At 42.8% G+C, this 16,572-nt stretch overlaps 1 protein-coding gene across 1 annotated transcript in view; it reads right to left on the bottom strand.

The window, feature by feature from the left end:
- Positions 1 to 16,572, bottom strand: part of LOC104364755 (T cell receptor alpha chain MC.7.G5-like) — a 117,933-nt gene that overhangs the window by 84,517 nt on the left and 16,844 nt on the right. The window contains exon 3 of the mRNA XM_042787181.1: positions 8,324 to 8,340. Within this exon, the coding sequence (XP_042643115.1) occupies positions 8,324 to 8,340 (17 nt within the window). The remainder of the gene's footprint in view (positions 1 to 8,323; positions 8,341 to 16,572) is intronic.

The following is a 16,572-nucleotide window of genomic DNA, read 5'->3' on the forward strand; positions in this document are numbered from 1 at the left end:
AATAGAAAGTCTTAGGAACTTAAATGTCAACCTCCACAGAAAGTTTATTTCCAAACATGACTTTAACTTAACAATTACATTGAAAAACTTATTCAGATGCCTGAGTAAGTGGATAGTTGTTAGGTCCCAAAGAAATTCAGCATGGTAGCAGACTGGACTTGCCCTTGTGAAGTCCAAATTCTTTGGCAACTCCTGAGAATTGGGATCAGCATGGGTTTTTTTATATTTAAATTGTCTAATTGCACCTAAAATGCTATACATAGAAAGTCTGAAGTCTAATTAGGGACTTTAAAGCATGGGGGAGTGGTTGCCTGAATTTTAGAAGGAAGAAAAGGAAAAAAAGTGAAAATCCAAATAATAACAATTCAGAAAAAGTTAGTGCATAAAGAATACCTACTTGGCTCCACGGTCAGTTGAGTACCCTTGCCAAAGACAAGAGCAGCAGTAACACACAATTAAAAAGCATAAATCAAAAAAGGCTCATTTTACTATTCCTCTTACATACATTTCCTTTCCAGGTGCTGTAACATGGTTTTGCCAGAGCCTGTTAGTCATGTGCATTCTTAGTTATCTGAGAGATCTTTAAAGGCTTTTCATGTTTTCTGATCTCCAGTATTTCCAAACAGCCAGTATACTAGCAAGCTGATTCTCTGGCATAACTCACTGGGTAAGATATTCAGCAAGAATAAACATACACAGTGCAGTTGCAGTTAATAAAACAGCATTATTCCTTTATCAGATCGCAGAACCTCAACTGAACCCCACTATTTTGCATTACCTGAAAATACAGCCATTAATTCCTACCACTGCTTTTTTTCTGGGAGGGATTTGTGTATTACATTCCGGCAGTGACATTTTATTAGCACAAAATGTTGTACTTCTTTTTCCCTTTAATCTTAGAAGGTCATGGGAAGAGCTATATATTTCATAATGTTATGGGCCTTAGTATTCTTAATGAAAGTTTTATCTAGAATAAACAAAACAAAACCATTATCTGTCCTTAATTGATCCCTCAAGAGAATATGCCTTGAATAGTGACTACAAATGTGTGTTTTCTATGTCATTTTGGTTTTGGGGATTCTCAGAAGATTCAGGTAATAAAGCATCTTAAAATGTATATTAGTATCTCCCAAAGAAATCAAAATTTAATAACAAAAGGGTCAGGTTGCTCAAATTCTGGAAATTTTGTCTTCAATTTATTAAGTATTCCAAGAGATACTGAGTGACTTATATGTTTAACACCTACTATCTTTTACTGTAAAACATTATCCTAAAGTCTTTGTGCAGCTTTGAAAATGTCATCCTATCCTTAGCTAGAAAAAGAGAAAGCACTGAAACAGCATGGAAACTTAATTCAACTGAAGTTTCATGTAATTTTGCATCAGGATATCAGAGAGGAGAAATAGCATAAATCAAAAAAGGCTCAAACCACAACAGCAGGAAAAAACAGAGAAAGAATGATTTAAAGCATTTCAGGGTAGAGGGGAAGACAATGCTAACATCTTTCTTTTATGAAATGGACTGTTCTCTAACTCAAGTTGTGGGAAACTCAGTGAAGATGTTTTAGAAATTTGAATAATGTACTGTAAAAGTTTCCTTAAGCCAAGAATACTTGTTGAAGTCAATGAGCTGATGAGAATCTTTTCTTGTCAGAAGAAGAACCAACATACTAAACTTTTTAAAAAAGATATATAATACTTTTTATGTGAGAAACAAGAGCAATGTATCAGCATTTCTGTAAATGTCTGAAATGGCAATGCCATTGCTTAGTCTTCCACCTGCCAACTCTCAGACTATGTTTTGTTGGTTGTTTTTCCTTGCCAAATTCTACTATTCTCTATGGGATACTTAATGTCCTCTTTTTTTTTTTTTTTTTTTTTTTTTTTGACAAATATAATCTTCAAATCAATGTAGGGTAATGTTAAAACAGTGGAATCTGGCAGTTTCTTTTCATCCTGAATTTACAACTGAGGATTCACTAGTTGGAAAGAACAGCTCTTTCTTTAGAATGATAACTCTGTATTCCTTTGTCCATTTGGAATTAGAAGTGGACTTAAATTGTTCTAAAATAGACAGTTATTCCAATGCAAGATATCCTACAAACCTGGAGAGATATTAGGCAGCACCTCAGGGAGTCCCATGCCCTTCTGTAATGACAGCAGGATGTTAGGTGTATAAAACTACACAGATCACTTCTGCAGCACTTTAAAGTCATGCAGACCTCTGAAAGTATTGTAACAATTCTTAAGGTATGCACTTGGATATTTAGGATAACAAAGATCAACCTAACAAGCTCCCCTGCTGCCCCATCATTCACACTCCCACAGAAAAGCTTGGGATGACATCCACCTTTTTTGTACATCATGAAATTCCAAATAAAGATAACTAAGAGAACTAAGGCTTGCTATAATCCCTATTCACCACATTCATGTCTTCAAAGCCTAGGCAACTTGGTAGCCAATCTCCATTCATTCTACGTGGTCTTGGATATCAGGCAGTTGTGAAAACTTAAACCCAATGATATTTAAGCTCCCTTCTCCTCTGTCTCCATGCCAGTGGAATTACCTACCTGGTGACACTACGAGTGTAGTACCTGTGTCAAAAACTAACTCCTCATACCAGTGAGCTAAAGATTTGTCTCAAAACTTCCCTTCACTGTCAGCTATGTCCTACTCAAAATGAGGCAGTGAAAATCAACTGGAGGATAGGACACTTCCTAGTAAATTTGGGCCAGAGTGCTATCCAGACTGGATATAAATTATAACATGTTAAACCCAAGTAGTGCACAGCAGGTGTTTGGGGATCATGGAGTAATGGTGATCTACAGAGGTAGCCCAGTTGTTCTTGTGAAGCTTTCCTAAGCAAATAGAAAATGAGGCTTCAGCTTGAAAGCCTGGCCAGAGAGAGTGCACTCTAGGGATTATTGCAGCAGAATATTCTTACAGTGAACATAAATCATTAGATTCCTTTGTCCTCCCCCACCTTAATTTTAACATAATTTTTAGAAATAAAATAATAGTACTTACTTGGTTCAACTGTGAGTGTGGTCCCACTTCCAAATATAAGCTTATCTGTCCCCACAGTGATAACACTTGTTCCAATAACGCCTTTCTCACAGTATTCAAAAGTATTGTAAAAAGAGGAGATGAAAATCCAGATATTTGTCCTAAATCATCCATGTGTGCAACTCCATGATGTTATCCAGAGCTACATTTTCTCCTAAAACTGGAAAGGGAAAACCAGTAATTGAATAGTTTAATGATTTTAAATATCTTGATCGAGTACAGAATTTCCAAGTTGTCCCTTTCTTCCATCTTTCAGAAATCCTGAGCTCTATATTTCCAGAATAAATAGAAATGCAAAAAGAATGTTGTATTTGTTTCCTTAATTATTCCAGTCATCTCTCTCCTTTCTTCCCCCAAATATATTTTCATTTTTGTTTCTTGGGGTTTTTGTACAGAGCCCTATGTTGTTTATACCACTGTGATACTCCAACCCCCAAACACAGTGATATATTTCATTACAAAAACTATCTCTTCCTTCTTTTTCACTACACAGAATTTTGGATTATACAGGCAGTCACATGACTTCTCAAGTGGTTTCTGACCCAACATACCACATGAAGAAACATGATATGGCTTTCAAATAACGGTCTAAAATAATAACAAAAATGTTGAACTATAGGTGAAAACTTGGGGATTACAGGAAAACTCCGAAAAATCTTATAGAGTCAATCTGGATAGAAAGTAGGAAAAAAAAAAAAAATCAGTACTTTTAGTGCTATATCAAAGCATTTATGAAAATTCTTCTGGGCTCAGGAAGCTGCCTATTTTTTCACCTTGAATTTGGTTTCATTGCTTAGGATCATGAGAAATGTGTCTCATCTGGGCTCTTGTTGATGTCTAGAGGTCATTTGGTGCCTTAGAAAGTCTTTATGCTGTTTTAAATAAGATAAGAAAGTAGGCAAAATGATCGTTCTCTGTTAGGTAGAGACGCTGTACCCTTGAAATTGGCTATTAAAGAGTAAAGGAGTTGTTGCAGATTGACCAAATCCTTCATGATGATCAATTTCTGCATCATTAACACTATCTGGATCTTGACAGCAAGAGAAGGACTCAGTTTCTGAGACTCTGCAGCTTCAATAGCCCACTTCTCCCTTTTCTAACAAAGGAGAGGCAGGTTGAGTCTGTGCCCATAAGGATGGGAAATGAAGGTTCCCATCGTGACAAAGGCTGGAAGCTTGTGACTGCTGGAACCAAGAGGAAGGCTCTTGCTTTACCTGGGGATTTGCAACTAGGGAATAGATTCAGTGCTGTCATAGAAAATGAGGAGTTGGGAGCTTGTCAGACAAGGTGTCTGAGCCCATTGGCCATGAGCCACATAGAAACACCAGAAAAAGTGATGAGTGTTAGTAATGGAAGACTCCCTGTTGCAAGGAACAGAAGCCCTCTCTGACAGCTAGAGCTGTCATCTAAGGAGCTTTACTCCTTGCCATGGACTTGGATTGGTGACATTGTTAAAAGACTTACAGAACTTATTACACCCACAGACTATTACCTCTTGCTGCTCTCCCATGTGGGTATTAAAGATACTGCCAGGGCAATCCTGGAAAGTAGCAAGCAGGCTCTGTGGGTAATGGTCAAAGGCATGTGGGCCCAGGTGGGTTTGTCTTTGACTCTGCTGGTGAGGGGGAGGGTGGTGAGATGGATGGATCCTGCTGCTCAACAGTTGGTTGCACAGCTGTCATTGACAAAATAGACTTGGTTTCTATGACCATGGGACCTTTTTTGAGGGTTGAGGACTTTTGAGGAGAGCTGGGATCCACCTGAGTAAATGAGACAAAAACATTTTTGCAAACAGGCTGGCCACCCTGGTAAGAAGAGCTTTAAACTAGGATCAACAGGGGAGGAAGAGGGTGATCAATAATCAAGTGAGAAAGTGGTGGGAAGGGGTTGTGCAAAACATGAGGAGTGATGTGAACAGGACAGACTTCATAATAACAAAAAAAAAAAAAAGTCTGAAAAGGGTGCACTTCAACTGTGTGTACATAAATAAGGTAGTATCTGTGGGGAAAAAGAAACCCCTCAGACAGTTTCTGGGAAATTAGCATGGCTAAATGCTTCTTTAAAGTGCCAGTGTACAAACACATGCAGTATGAGGAGCAAACAAAAGAAATTAGAGCTCCACTAGTAGTTGCAGGGCTATGATCTCATTGACAACATAGAGATGTGGTGGGATAGCTCACATAACACAAGACCTGAAATGCATGGTAAAAGGCAGGTTAGTGCACATTGCCTAGGTTCTTCTCCAACATGGCCCACCTTTAACTCTGCAATCTTGTTGCAGAGCTATGGGATCACAGAGACGTGGTGCGGTAGCTTACAGAAGTACTGTAGTGGGCGGAGCCAGGCTGTTTAGGAAAGACAGGCTGGGAAGGCAAGGAAGGAGAATTGCCCTTTCTGTGAGAGAACAGCTGGGATTCATGGAGCTCTGCTTTGGGCTGTACGATGAGCCAGGTGATAGCCTCTGAGTCAGGATTAGAGCAGATCAGCCTGGGTGACAGTGTGGTGGGTGGCTACTACAGATCACTTGATCAGGAAGAAGAAGCAGCCGAGGCCTTCTTCAGACACCTGGAAGAAGCCCCATGTTCACTGGCCCTGGTCCTCATGGTGCATTTGAACCGTGACAAATGTCTGTTGGCAGGGCATAGCAGGGCACAAGCAATCAAGCGGTTCCCTGGAGTGTACTGATGTAAACTTCCTGACACAAGCGACTGATGAGCTGGACCTCCTGCTTGCAAATGAGGAAGAATTGGTGGTGGATGTGAAGTTCAGGGGCAGCCTTGGTTGCAGTCACCATGTAGTGTTTGAGCTCAGGATCCAGAGAGGAGACAGCAGTGCAAAAAGCAGGACCACAACCCTGGACTTGAGGAGAGCAGAATTGGGGCTCTTTGGGGATCTGCTTGGAAGAATCCCATGGGTTATGGTCCTGGACAGAGGAGGGATCTAGGAGAGCTGCTTGATTTTCAGAGATTAGCTCCTTCAAGCTCAAGAATGGGTCATCCTGACAAGCAGAAAGTCAAGCAAAGGTGGTAGAAAGCCAGAATGAATAACAAGGGGCTCCTGAATAAACTCACAAATGGTAAATACAAAGGAACCATATAGTGATTCAAAGTCCTGATATCTAGTACCTGGTAGTTACTAGTGAGAAGTATCTTTTCTAGTCTCCTGTTCTTGTACTTTATGCATTTGCTTTTGGCCACTGTTGGATATGAAGTTAAAAGGATCTTTGTTCTTACCAAAAATGTGTGAACAAATCTTACCTCCTCTGTCCTCTGAGACAACAAGAACATAATGTTATGCTTAAATGGAAACATCTAAATAGAGTAGGTTAATCCCCACTTGCTCGACTTGAGCTGACAATCAGATGTCTAAAATGACATGCTGGCAAGATCCAAGATCTGATGATGAATGTTGAGGAAACTGGTCTTCCACAGAAAGGTCTTTCTGCTGCCTGTGTCATTCTGGGAATAAAATTTATGTATGTGCATACAGTTGTCTGAGGAAAAACAGATGAAATAGGGCACTATGTTTCTACCTTCAAGAGAAGTCAGTGAGTGAGACAATTTGTGTGCAGTGGTTTAGTCTTTTCAATCACTGTGGTACGTAGTTCACACAGTGGTAGACAGTTCTACATAAACATTTGTGTTTTTCAGTTCCAGGTGATGTCTCTTCTTTTATGTCCTTTGAAGAGCTGGGGTTTACTTTCCTTTTCCTCTACACTCTTCTACTTCTGAACAATCTAATACTGTTCCAGAGAGGTTGCTATACACTAAAAATAACTTTAACAACATTGGGGTTTTTTTGGCACATAGATGGGGTAGTATTAATCTCTCACTAAAATATTGCCCATATGTGTCAAAAAGGAACATTGTTTCTTTTCAGTTGTTAGAGCTGTTCCCACCTAAAGGATCCAATTACTGATTTGCCTTTTAACAAATATCAGAAAAGTTAGGGTGAAATATTTTAAAGGATATCTGAGGACGAGACGTCCCAGTCTTATTAATTTTTGGTTTAGTTTCATTCTATATTTCCTAACTCTTTCTTGACCTTCAAGTATTTATGTTCTCAAAGCCTATTTTCACGTCAAATAAAAAAAAAAAATCATTTTTATAATTTGTTCAAACGTTACTTTGGTTTATATGATGGTGGTTTAATGACTGTGTTTCCCATGATATGCTAAAGTTGATTATTTACTCATGTGTTTGATTTTTAATATTTCTTGTTTGAGTGCTATTTTTATGGAGTTTTTTCCTGAATATGTGCATCATTTTTTTCTCAGTTTCTTTGATCTCATCAACTAGATTATTTGACCACTGAGTTGGCTAAGCTTTGGACTGTTGATTTATTCATATGTATCTTTAGATGAGTTCAAAGGTGAGGAATATTTAGTTATGGTTGACTAAAGTTGGCTTTTAATTAGATTTTTATCTTATTTTAATTATTTTGATTAATGATTACCTGGAATTGTGGAGCATTTTCTGAATCCTCAAATCCAGCTCTAAGACACAAAAGGAAATAGCATTATTTCATCTTATTCACAAATCTGTGTGGTTCCATGCTGTTTTACTCAACAGGTTTATTTGCATTATTGTTGTTACCAACGTGTATTTCTCATTTTTAATCACTGTTTTTAATACCAATGCTGCTATATATTCCATCATTATCATGGGCATGCTCATGTGCTGTTCCCTGTTTTGTGTCAAATTGTTTTCTCCTTATTGCCTTACTCCTCCAGGAAAGTTGTCAATTTGGCTGATGTGATACTTTCAGTCTCTTGAACAGACTAGCAGGACAAAGAACACAAGCTCTAAAGACCTCATGCAACAGGCCTGGGTACATACAAGTGCCTCTCCCACACCCTTCGCTTGCTGCAAATCTTCCCAGAGCAGGGAGACTGCACACTGCTTGTCACTGAGATTGCAAATGCAGTTAAACAGCCTTCTTCCACAGAAGAAGCTTCTAGCCACAGAAACACACCTGTCTTCACAGCCTCCCACAAGCCACACGCTTGGATTTGTTTGGTTTAAAAGTTAAGTTCTGCCTTTGTTTTTTCTCTCTGTCCTGGTGCATCCACTCCAAAAGATAGCAGGAGGCGCTCCAATACTGTCAGTGATGCATGTTAGAGAGAATGTTTAGGCTATCTGTGTTCCACTATGTGATATTGAAGAATTCTCCTTGAGTTCTGCTTCAGAGGAAATGAGGAGAGAGCTCCCCCTTCCCCTAGAAGAGTGTCCTAGGCCAATTAAGGTATGTTTTGGAGGGCAACTGGCAGGCGTGCCTTACACATGCATAGTTGCTTGAATTCCTTCAGCCCCTGTTGAAAGGTCTACCCTGCTTCTTTCCAGAATAAACTATCCTGGCCCTTCTGGCATAATTATTCTTGACCCCCCAAAAATCTCCATTTGTATTTTAACACAATTTCCTTTTTTGGGAACAGCTCACTCTAAGCCTAGCTCCCAGCATATCCACCTGATTTCATCATACATTTACAAGAGGCTATGTCTATGGCTTTTATTGGCAAGCAGAGCTGGCTGGATTTAGCTTCCTTGCTTCCAGGTCTGCCCTGGCCCTGCCGGTGTGTCAAGCACTGTGCCCTTTTCCAGCTCTCTGGTGCTGCAGAAATAGGCGGCTGTGTCTGCAGCTTCTGGAGAGAGCACTTCCAGGGAGAGCTGGTTCCCAGAGGGGTCTGCAGAGCTGGCGACTCACGTCTGGAAAGATAAAGCAATGTGCTGGAGTCCTGTGAAAGGATACTGCAACACTACATGCTGCAAGTCTCTGCCAGGAGACTGCCAGATCCAGTCCCAAGCATAGCTGCTGTCCCTGAGATGTGGCAGGTGGGTGTGAGAGACTCTGAGACCTTCCCTACCAGAGGGCCAGAAGCCTCTGTCTACACCTAAGAAAGGGCACCTGAAATCCTGGGAAACAAGGATGAACCAGCAACAAGAGCTCAATCAATCACTTCAGCTACTCCACCACTTCATGGGCTTCTGCCTGTGATCTCCAGGATCCATCAGATACAAACACACTCTTGCTCCCATCTCCATTCTCAGATCTGGGAGAGGAGCACACAAAAAAGAACAAACAACTCAGAACTTGACCACAGGAAAAAGGAAGACAGACTGGCCAGAAAGCAGCTTTGCTTTCTGATGCAGAGTCCTAGACCCCTCTGTCCAGCACCACAGCCCATGGGATTCTTCCAATCAGATTCCCAGTGAGCCCAAATTTTGCTCTCTTGAAGTCCAGCGCATCATATTTTTGTCATGGTTCAAATGCACCATGAGGACCAGGGCCAGTGAACATGGGGCTTCTTCCAGGTGTCTGAAGAAGGCCTCGGCTGCTTCTTCTTCCTGATCAAGTGATCTGTAGTAGCCACCCACCACACTGTCACCCAGGCTGATCTGCTCTAATCCTGACTCAGAGGCTATCACCTGGCTCATCGTACAGCCCAAAGCAGAGCTCCATGAATCCCAGCTGTTCTCTCACAGAAAGGGCAATTCTCCTTCCTTGCCTTCCCAGCCTGTCTTTCCTAAACAGCCTGGCTCCGCCCACTACAGTACTTCTGTAAGCTACCGCACCACGTCTCTGTGATCCCATAGCTCTGCAACAAGATTGCAGAGTTAAAGGTGGGCCATGTTGGAGAAGAACCTAGGCAATGTGCACTAACCTGCTGTCACAGATGGACGTATTAGCACAGAAATGATTTAGCAGCAAATCAAGATTTATTAATGACTAGCAGCACTTAACCAACTTAAGGATTTACAAAATAATTCAGTAAAATATGTTATGATTAAAATAGTGCCTTAACTACAGATTTGAAAATTACAAGAATCACACTAATTTACTATAAGGTATTCTAAGTACATATATATATATATACACACACACGTATATATGTATATTCATAAACACAAGATGTACAAACACACAGTCAGACAAAAATATTTGTATCCAGTGCAATATACATTTACCCACACCCATAAAAACAACTGTCTATACCCAAACACATAGACAGTAAAGAGGTGGGTGAAAGAGAAGCTAGCCTACAGTTAAAATTTCCCTCTTCTCAAGTTTAGAGTAAGTACTCGTAATGCATTGGCATTCCTCAACGAGCGATAGAGACTCGGGCGGGTTGACTTTGCCATGGCCTCCTGTTGACTTTGACAGCAGACAGTACCTCAAGGAGTTAATACCTGAGAGGTGTCCCAGAGTGGGGAGATGCTGGTCACAGGCTCACTGTGATCCAGGAGAGCTCAAGGGTCTCGCTTAGGGTTGCTATTTATACAGTCCAAGATAACTGACTTTCATCAGGTACTTTTCCACTCTAGCCCAACTCAAGTGATTAAATATTCCGATGTTTTCCACCAGCTGTGCTGGCCCAGAACTTGCTGGATGTGTAGTTCTCTTACTTCCCTCCCTTTGTCATGTCCCAGGGACAGCTGTACCAGGCTGTCAGGAGGTGATGGACTGCTATTGCTGCTCCCAAGTGATAGGAAGATCAGGATCCAGGCATGTCAAGGGGCTGCCTTAAAGCTCTGCTCCTCTGCCATTTGCGATCTATACCAACCTAGGTTGGTATGTGGCCCAAGAGGGAGGTGTAATCATACCAAATGCCGAGCAGCTCAGCAAGGTTGAGGGGAAAATGCACCACCACACCTGCACTTCACCATACAACCATCATAGAACAGCCCTGGTTGGAAGGGTCATTGAAAGATCATCTGGTCCAATCTTTCATAGGAAAGAGCTTACCTCATGCCCTGTCCATCTGCACACTGAAAATGTCTAGTGATGGGGACTCTACCACACCCCTGGGAAGTTTGTTCTAGCGAATGATTGTTCTCACTATAAAAAATTATTTCTTATATCAAGATGAACCTCTCTCAGTGCAACTTGGACTTGTTGTCCCTTGTTTTCTTTATGTGGCTCCTTGTGAAGGGAGAGCCTCTGTCCTCTTTATAACTGCCCTTTAAGTACTGGAATACTGTGATGAAGTTCCCCCTAAGCCTTCTCTTCTCTGGGGAGAAAACATTTAACTCTTTCAGTCTTTCCTAATAGGGCAGGTCCTCCAGCCCTTTGATCATCTTCGTGGCCTTTCTTTGGTCCCTCTCCCATCTGTCCATGTCTAACTTGAATTGTGGGGACCAGAACTAGACACAGTTCTCCAAGTGCAGCCTCACAAGCACTGAGTAGAGTGGGAAGATCGCACCTCTATCTCTGCTAGTAATACCCCTGCAGATACAGCCCAGGATTTGACCTGCCTTTGCTGCTGTAGCAGTGCACTGGTGACTCAATTTCAGCTTCTTGTCCACCAGGATCCCCAGGTGCCCTTCAGTAAGGCTATTCCCCAGCCACACAGATGCTGGCATGTACTGGGTTCTTTGGTTATTTCGTCCTAGGTGCAGGACTTTGCACTTGTCTTTGTTAAGCTTCATACTATTCTTGCTAGCCCACTCTTCCAGCCTGTCCAGGGCACTCTGTGGGATGGCTCTCCCTTCTGATGTGTCCACCTCACTACCCAGTTTAGTGTCATCAGGAAACATGGTGAGGGTGCTTTCAAGACCACCACCCAGATCATTTAGGAAGATGTGGAACAGCATGAGACCCAGTATCAATCCCCAGGGAACTCCACTTGTGACAGGCTGTCAGCCTAAAACCTTTGACCACCACGTGCAGAGTGCAGCCTGTTAGCCAATTTCCTATCCATCTCAAAGACCACCACAATCTTGTCAGTTTGTCCAGGAGAAGGTTATGGGAAACTGTCAAACACTTTTCTGAAGTCCAGGTAAACAACATCTACTGCTTCTGTCCTCATGTCAGTAGAAAAATGTTATTTTTTTCTTGTAGAAAGTGATCAGGTTAGTCGGACATGATAGGCCTTTGGTAAATCCACGCTGGCTTTTCCCAGTCTCCTACTTCATTTGGGTAACAGTACAGAAATCCTAGAATCATAAGATAGTTTCAGTTGGAAGTTACCTTTAAAGATCATCTAGTCCAACCCCTTCTGCTATGAGCAGGGACATCTTCAACTAGATCAGGTTGCATAGAGCTTGGTCCAAATTGATCCTGAACCTTCCAAAGATGTGGCATCTGTTCCAGTGTCTCACCACCTCATTGTAAAAAATGTCTTCCTTATATCTAGTCTGAATCTACCCTCTTTCACTTTAAACACACTACCCCTTGTCCTATTGCAAAAGGCCCTACTAAAAAGTCTGTCCCCATCTTTCTTATAAGCCCCCTTTAAGTACTGGAAGGCTGCAATAAGGTTTCCCTGGAGCCTTCTCTTCTCCAGGCTGAACAATCCCAACTCTCAGCCTGTCCTCATAGGAGAAGTGTTCCATCCCTCTGATAATTTTTGTGGCCCTCCTCTGGGCTCACTCCAACAGGTCCATGTCTTTCCTGTGCTGAGAACTCCAGAGCTGGACACAGTACTGCCAATGGGGTCTCACCAGAGCCAGGCAGAGGGGCAGAATCACCTCCTTCAACCTACTGGCCACGCTGCTCTTGATGCAGCCCAGGATATGGTTGGCTTTCCTGGCTGCAAGCACACAATGCAGGCTTATGTCCAGCTTTTTATCCCCCAAGTCCTTCTCTACAGGGATACTCTCAATCCCTTCAACCTCCAGCCTGCACTGATACTGGGGGTTGCCCCAATTCAGGTGAAGGACCTTGCACTTGACCTTGTTGAACCTCCATGAGGTTCACATAGGCCCACTTCTCAAGCTTGTCCAGGTCCCTCTGGATGGCATCCTGTCCCTCTGGTGTGTCAACTGCATCACTCAGCTTGGCGCCATCTATAAACTTGCTGAGGGTGCACTCGATCCCACTGTCTGTGTCATTGATGGAGTTATTAAACTGTACTGGTCCTAATATGGACCCCTGAGGGACACCATTCGTCACTGATCTCCATCCAGACATCGAGCCATTGACCACTACCCTCTGGATGCAACCGTCCAGCCAATTCCTTATCCACCAAATAGTCCACCCATCAAATCCATATGTCTCCTATTTAGAGAGAAGGAAGTTGTGGAGAACCCTGTCAAAGGCCTCACAGAAGTCCACATAGATGACATCAGTAGATCTTCCCTTGTCCACTGATATAGCCACTCCATCATAGAAAGCCACTAGGTTGGTCAGGAAAGACTTGCCCTTGGAAAAGCCATGCTGGCTGTCTCATATAATCTCCCTGTCCTCCATGTGCCTGAACATAGCTTCTAGGACTGTCTGTTCTATGATCTTCCCAGGCACAGAGGTGAGGCTGACAGGTTGGTAGTTCCCAGGGTTCTCCTTTCTACCCTTTTTAAAAATGGGTGCAGTGTTTCCCTGTTTTCAGTCACTGGGGACTTCACCTGAGTGCCATGACTTTTCCAATGTCACAGAGAGTGGCTTGGCAACTACATCAGCCAATTCCCTCAGGACTCTGGAGTGCATCTCATCAGGTCCCATAGAATTACATATGCTCAGGTTCCTCAGATGGTCTTAAACCTGAACTTCTCTTACAGGGGGAGGGACACTGCTCCCCCCATTCACTTGAGTGGTGTGGGAAGAGAGGTTGCCAGTGAAGACTGAGGCAAAAAATTTGTTGAGTACCTCAGTCTTCTCAGCCATTGTTACCAGTTTACCAGTCAAGTTCAACAAGAGGGTACACTTTCTTTGACCTTACTTTTCTGGCTGACATACCTGTAGAAGCCCTTATTATTCTTCACTTCCCTTGCCAGGTTGAGTTCCAGCTGTGCCTTGACCTTCCTGACCCTATCCCTACACAACAGGGCAGCGTCCCCATCCTCTTCACACGATTCCTGTCCCTGGTTCCACTGCCTGTGCATTTGTGAGATACTGAACTATAAAATGTTTGTCTCAAAGATTGTGAGAAGTTGAGCTATGGACTCTTTGCCTTGAGTTGCCTACCTCAAGGACTGCTGGCTTACAGGCATGACTGTAAGGTCACAGAGAAGCCTGCCAAAATGTAACCATGAGACATCGTGTGGAGAGCGGGACAGGTGTGAAGTGTGTGCACATGTGCAGGAGCGCAAGGAGACTGCAGGTATGTGCTGTCATCAAGGAAACCACAGCTTTGAATGGGTATAAAAAGGGCCATCCAGACAAGCCTGGTGCATGTGGGACTGCAACCGCCCACCACCAAAACCCCGAGAGATTTGGAGCCCTTGCCCCAGGATGCCGCAGATCCATGGTGGTGACTATTCTTGCAATTCTATCCCAGCTGCTTGCTTAATTTTTGTCTTTCTTCTTCCTCTCTGTCCTATCACTACTAATTTTTCACTTTTGACAATAAAAAGCCATCTTTGACATATGGTATTTGACCTTTTTTGTGTCTTAATCTCGTTTTTGGGATCATATCAAAACCTCCCCCGACATTGGATTGGGATAGCATTTCCTTCTTGCCCTTTAGTTCGACCACAAGTTCTTGACTCAGTAATTCTGGTTTCTTGCATTCCTTTCCTGATTTCTTACACCTGGGGATGTGAGAGCTCTTGCACTCTATTGAAAGTGACCTTAAAGATCTGCCAGTTCTGTTCTGCTCCCTTATCTCTGAGGGAAGTTTACCAGGGGGTCCCACTGACTAACTCTGAATAGCTGGAATTTTGCTTTCCTAAAACTGGGGGTCCCGACTTCCCTCTTCACTTTGACCCATATCCCTCAGGACTGCTAACTCCACCAGTGTATGATCACTGCAGCCCAGGCTGCCTCCAATATCGATGTCACCAATTAAATCACGTTCATCAGTTCATGGTGACCATCAGGTCCAGTATTGCAAACCCTCTGGTAGGGCTGTCTTATACCTGGTTTAAGAAGTTATCCTAGATGAAGTCCAGGAGTTTCCTGGATTGCCTACAGCTCCCCATGCTACTTTTGCAGCAGATGTCAGGGTGGTTGAAGTCACCTAGGAGGATGAGAGCCTGCAAGTGTGACGTAGCTGGAGTATAAGGCTTAATCAATAGGCTTGCCCTGATTAGGTGTGCTGTAGTAAATACCAACCACAAGGCTCCCTTTGTTTCCTCAGTCTTATCCATAAGCTTTCAACCTGCATGTGGCTATTCTTCAGAGACAGCTCTTTACAGTCTATCCATTTCTTGACATAGAGGGCATAGTAGTTTCTAGGAGGACTAATTCCATTACTTTGCTGGGGAGTGAAATAGGACTAATGGGCCTGTAGTTTCCTGGGTCCTTTTCTGGGCCTTTCCTGTAGATGGGTATGACATTTGCCCTCTTGCAGTCATCAGGGATATCCCCTGACCTCCACAAGTTTTCAAATACAATGGACAGTGGCCTTGAGACAATGTCAGCCACTTCTCTTACCACAGGGGTGGATTCTGACCACGCCCATACAGTTACGTGAGTTGAGACCTTGCAAGAGGTCACAGATCAATCTTTCCTCCATTACTGGTGGGCCAACCCACATGTTGCTGTAGGCACTTGATCCTGTGACCTGGGGCCCAGCAACAACAGTAGAGACAGAAACAAAGAAGGTTTTGTGAACCTCTACCTTGTTAGCATTATTACTAACTAGTTTGTTTCCCTGCCCTGATTAGCAATAGGCCTGTCTTCCCTGTGGTTCTGCTTACTCCTCATGTATCTGAAGCACCCTTCCTCATTTTTCTTGACATCTGTGGCCAATTTCAGTCCTAGCTGAGCCTTAGCCTTCCTGACTGAATCTCTGCATGTCCTAGCAAGGTTCTTGTAGTCCTTGATGGTTATTTGGTCATCTTTCCATAGCCAGTATGATGCTTTTTTTGCTTTTAAGCAAACCCAAAACCTCACTGTTAAGCCAGGGTAACCTTTTGCTCTGCCTTCTTCCTTTCCCTTTGTAGAGGATGGACTGTCATCCTGCTACAAGGAAGCTGTTCCGGAATAACTCCCAGCATTCACAAGCTCCTTTGCCCTCCATGGATGCTTCCCATGGAAGCCCTCGCATCTCAGCTTTGAGCATACTGAAGTTGCTTCTTCTAAAAGCCGGGGTCTTTGTCCTATTCCTGGTCTTCAGTGTGCTCAGCAGAATCTTAAACTTCACAATGTGAACACTATACCCAAGCCTACCATTGGTAGTTAAGTTATCAATTAAGTTTTCTTGGTTTGTGAGCATCAGATCTAGCAATGTGCTGTTCCTAGTTGGTATGTCCAGCATCTGTAGCAGGAAGCAGTCCTCAATGAGGAACCTGATGGATGACTTGTGCACTACTGTGTTGTTTTCCCAACAAATGTCAGTGTAACTGAAGTCACTTATAAGGACCAGGTTACATTGGCCCAATACTACCCTGAGCAGCTGAAGTAAGATTTTGTCAGCCTCATCATCCAGATTGGAATATCAGTAATGCATACCTAATTTAAAATGCCCATTGTTGATGATCCCTTTAATTTTGATCCAAAAGCATTTGATAGAACTTTTGTGGTCCCATTGCTCACCTCCATACACTCAAATTTCTCTTTTACATAAAGCACAACTCCACCTCTTTTCTATTAAAACTTCTATAAACTTCCCTTCCTATCTTTCTGAGAG

Source organism: Tyto alba, unplaced genomic scaffold, assembly GCF_018691265.1.
Source record: "Tyto alba isolate M040663 unplaced genomic scaffold, T.alba_DEE_v4.0 Super-Scaffold_12, whole genome shotgun sequence".
Classification (NCBI taxonomy): Eukaryota; Metazoa; Chordata; class Aves; order Strigiformes; family Tytonidae; genus Tyto; species Tyto alba.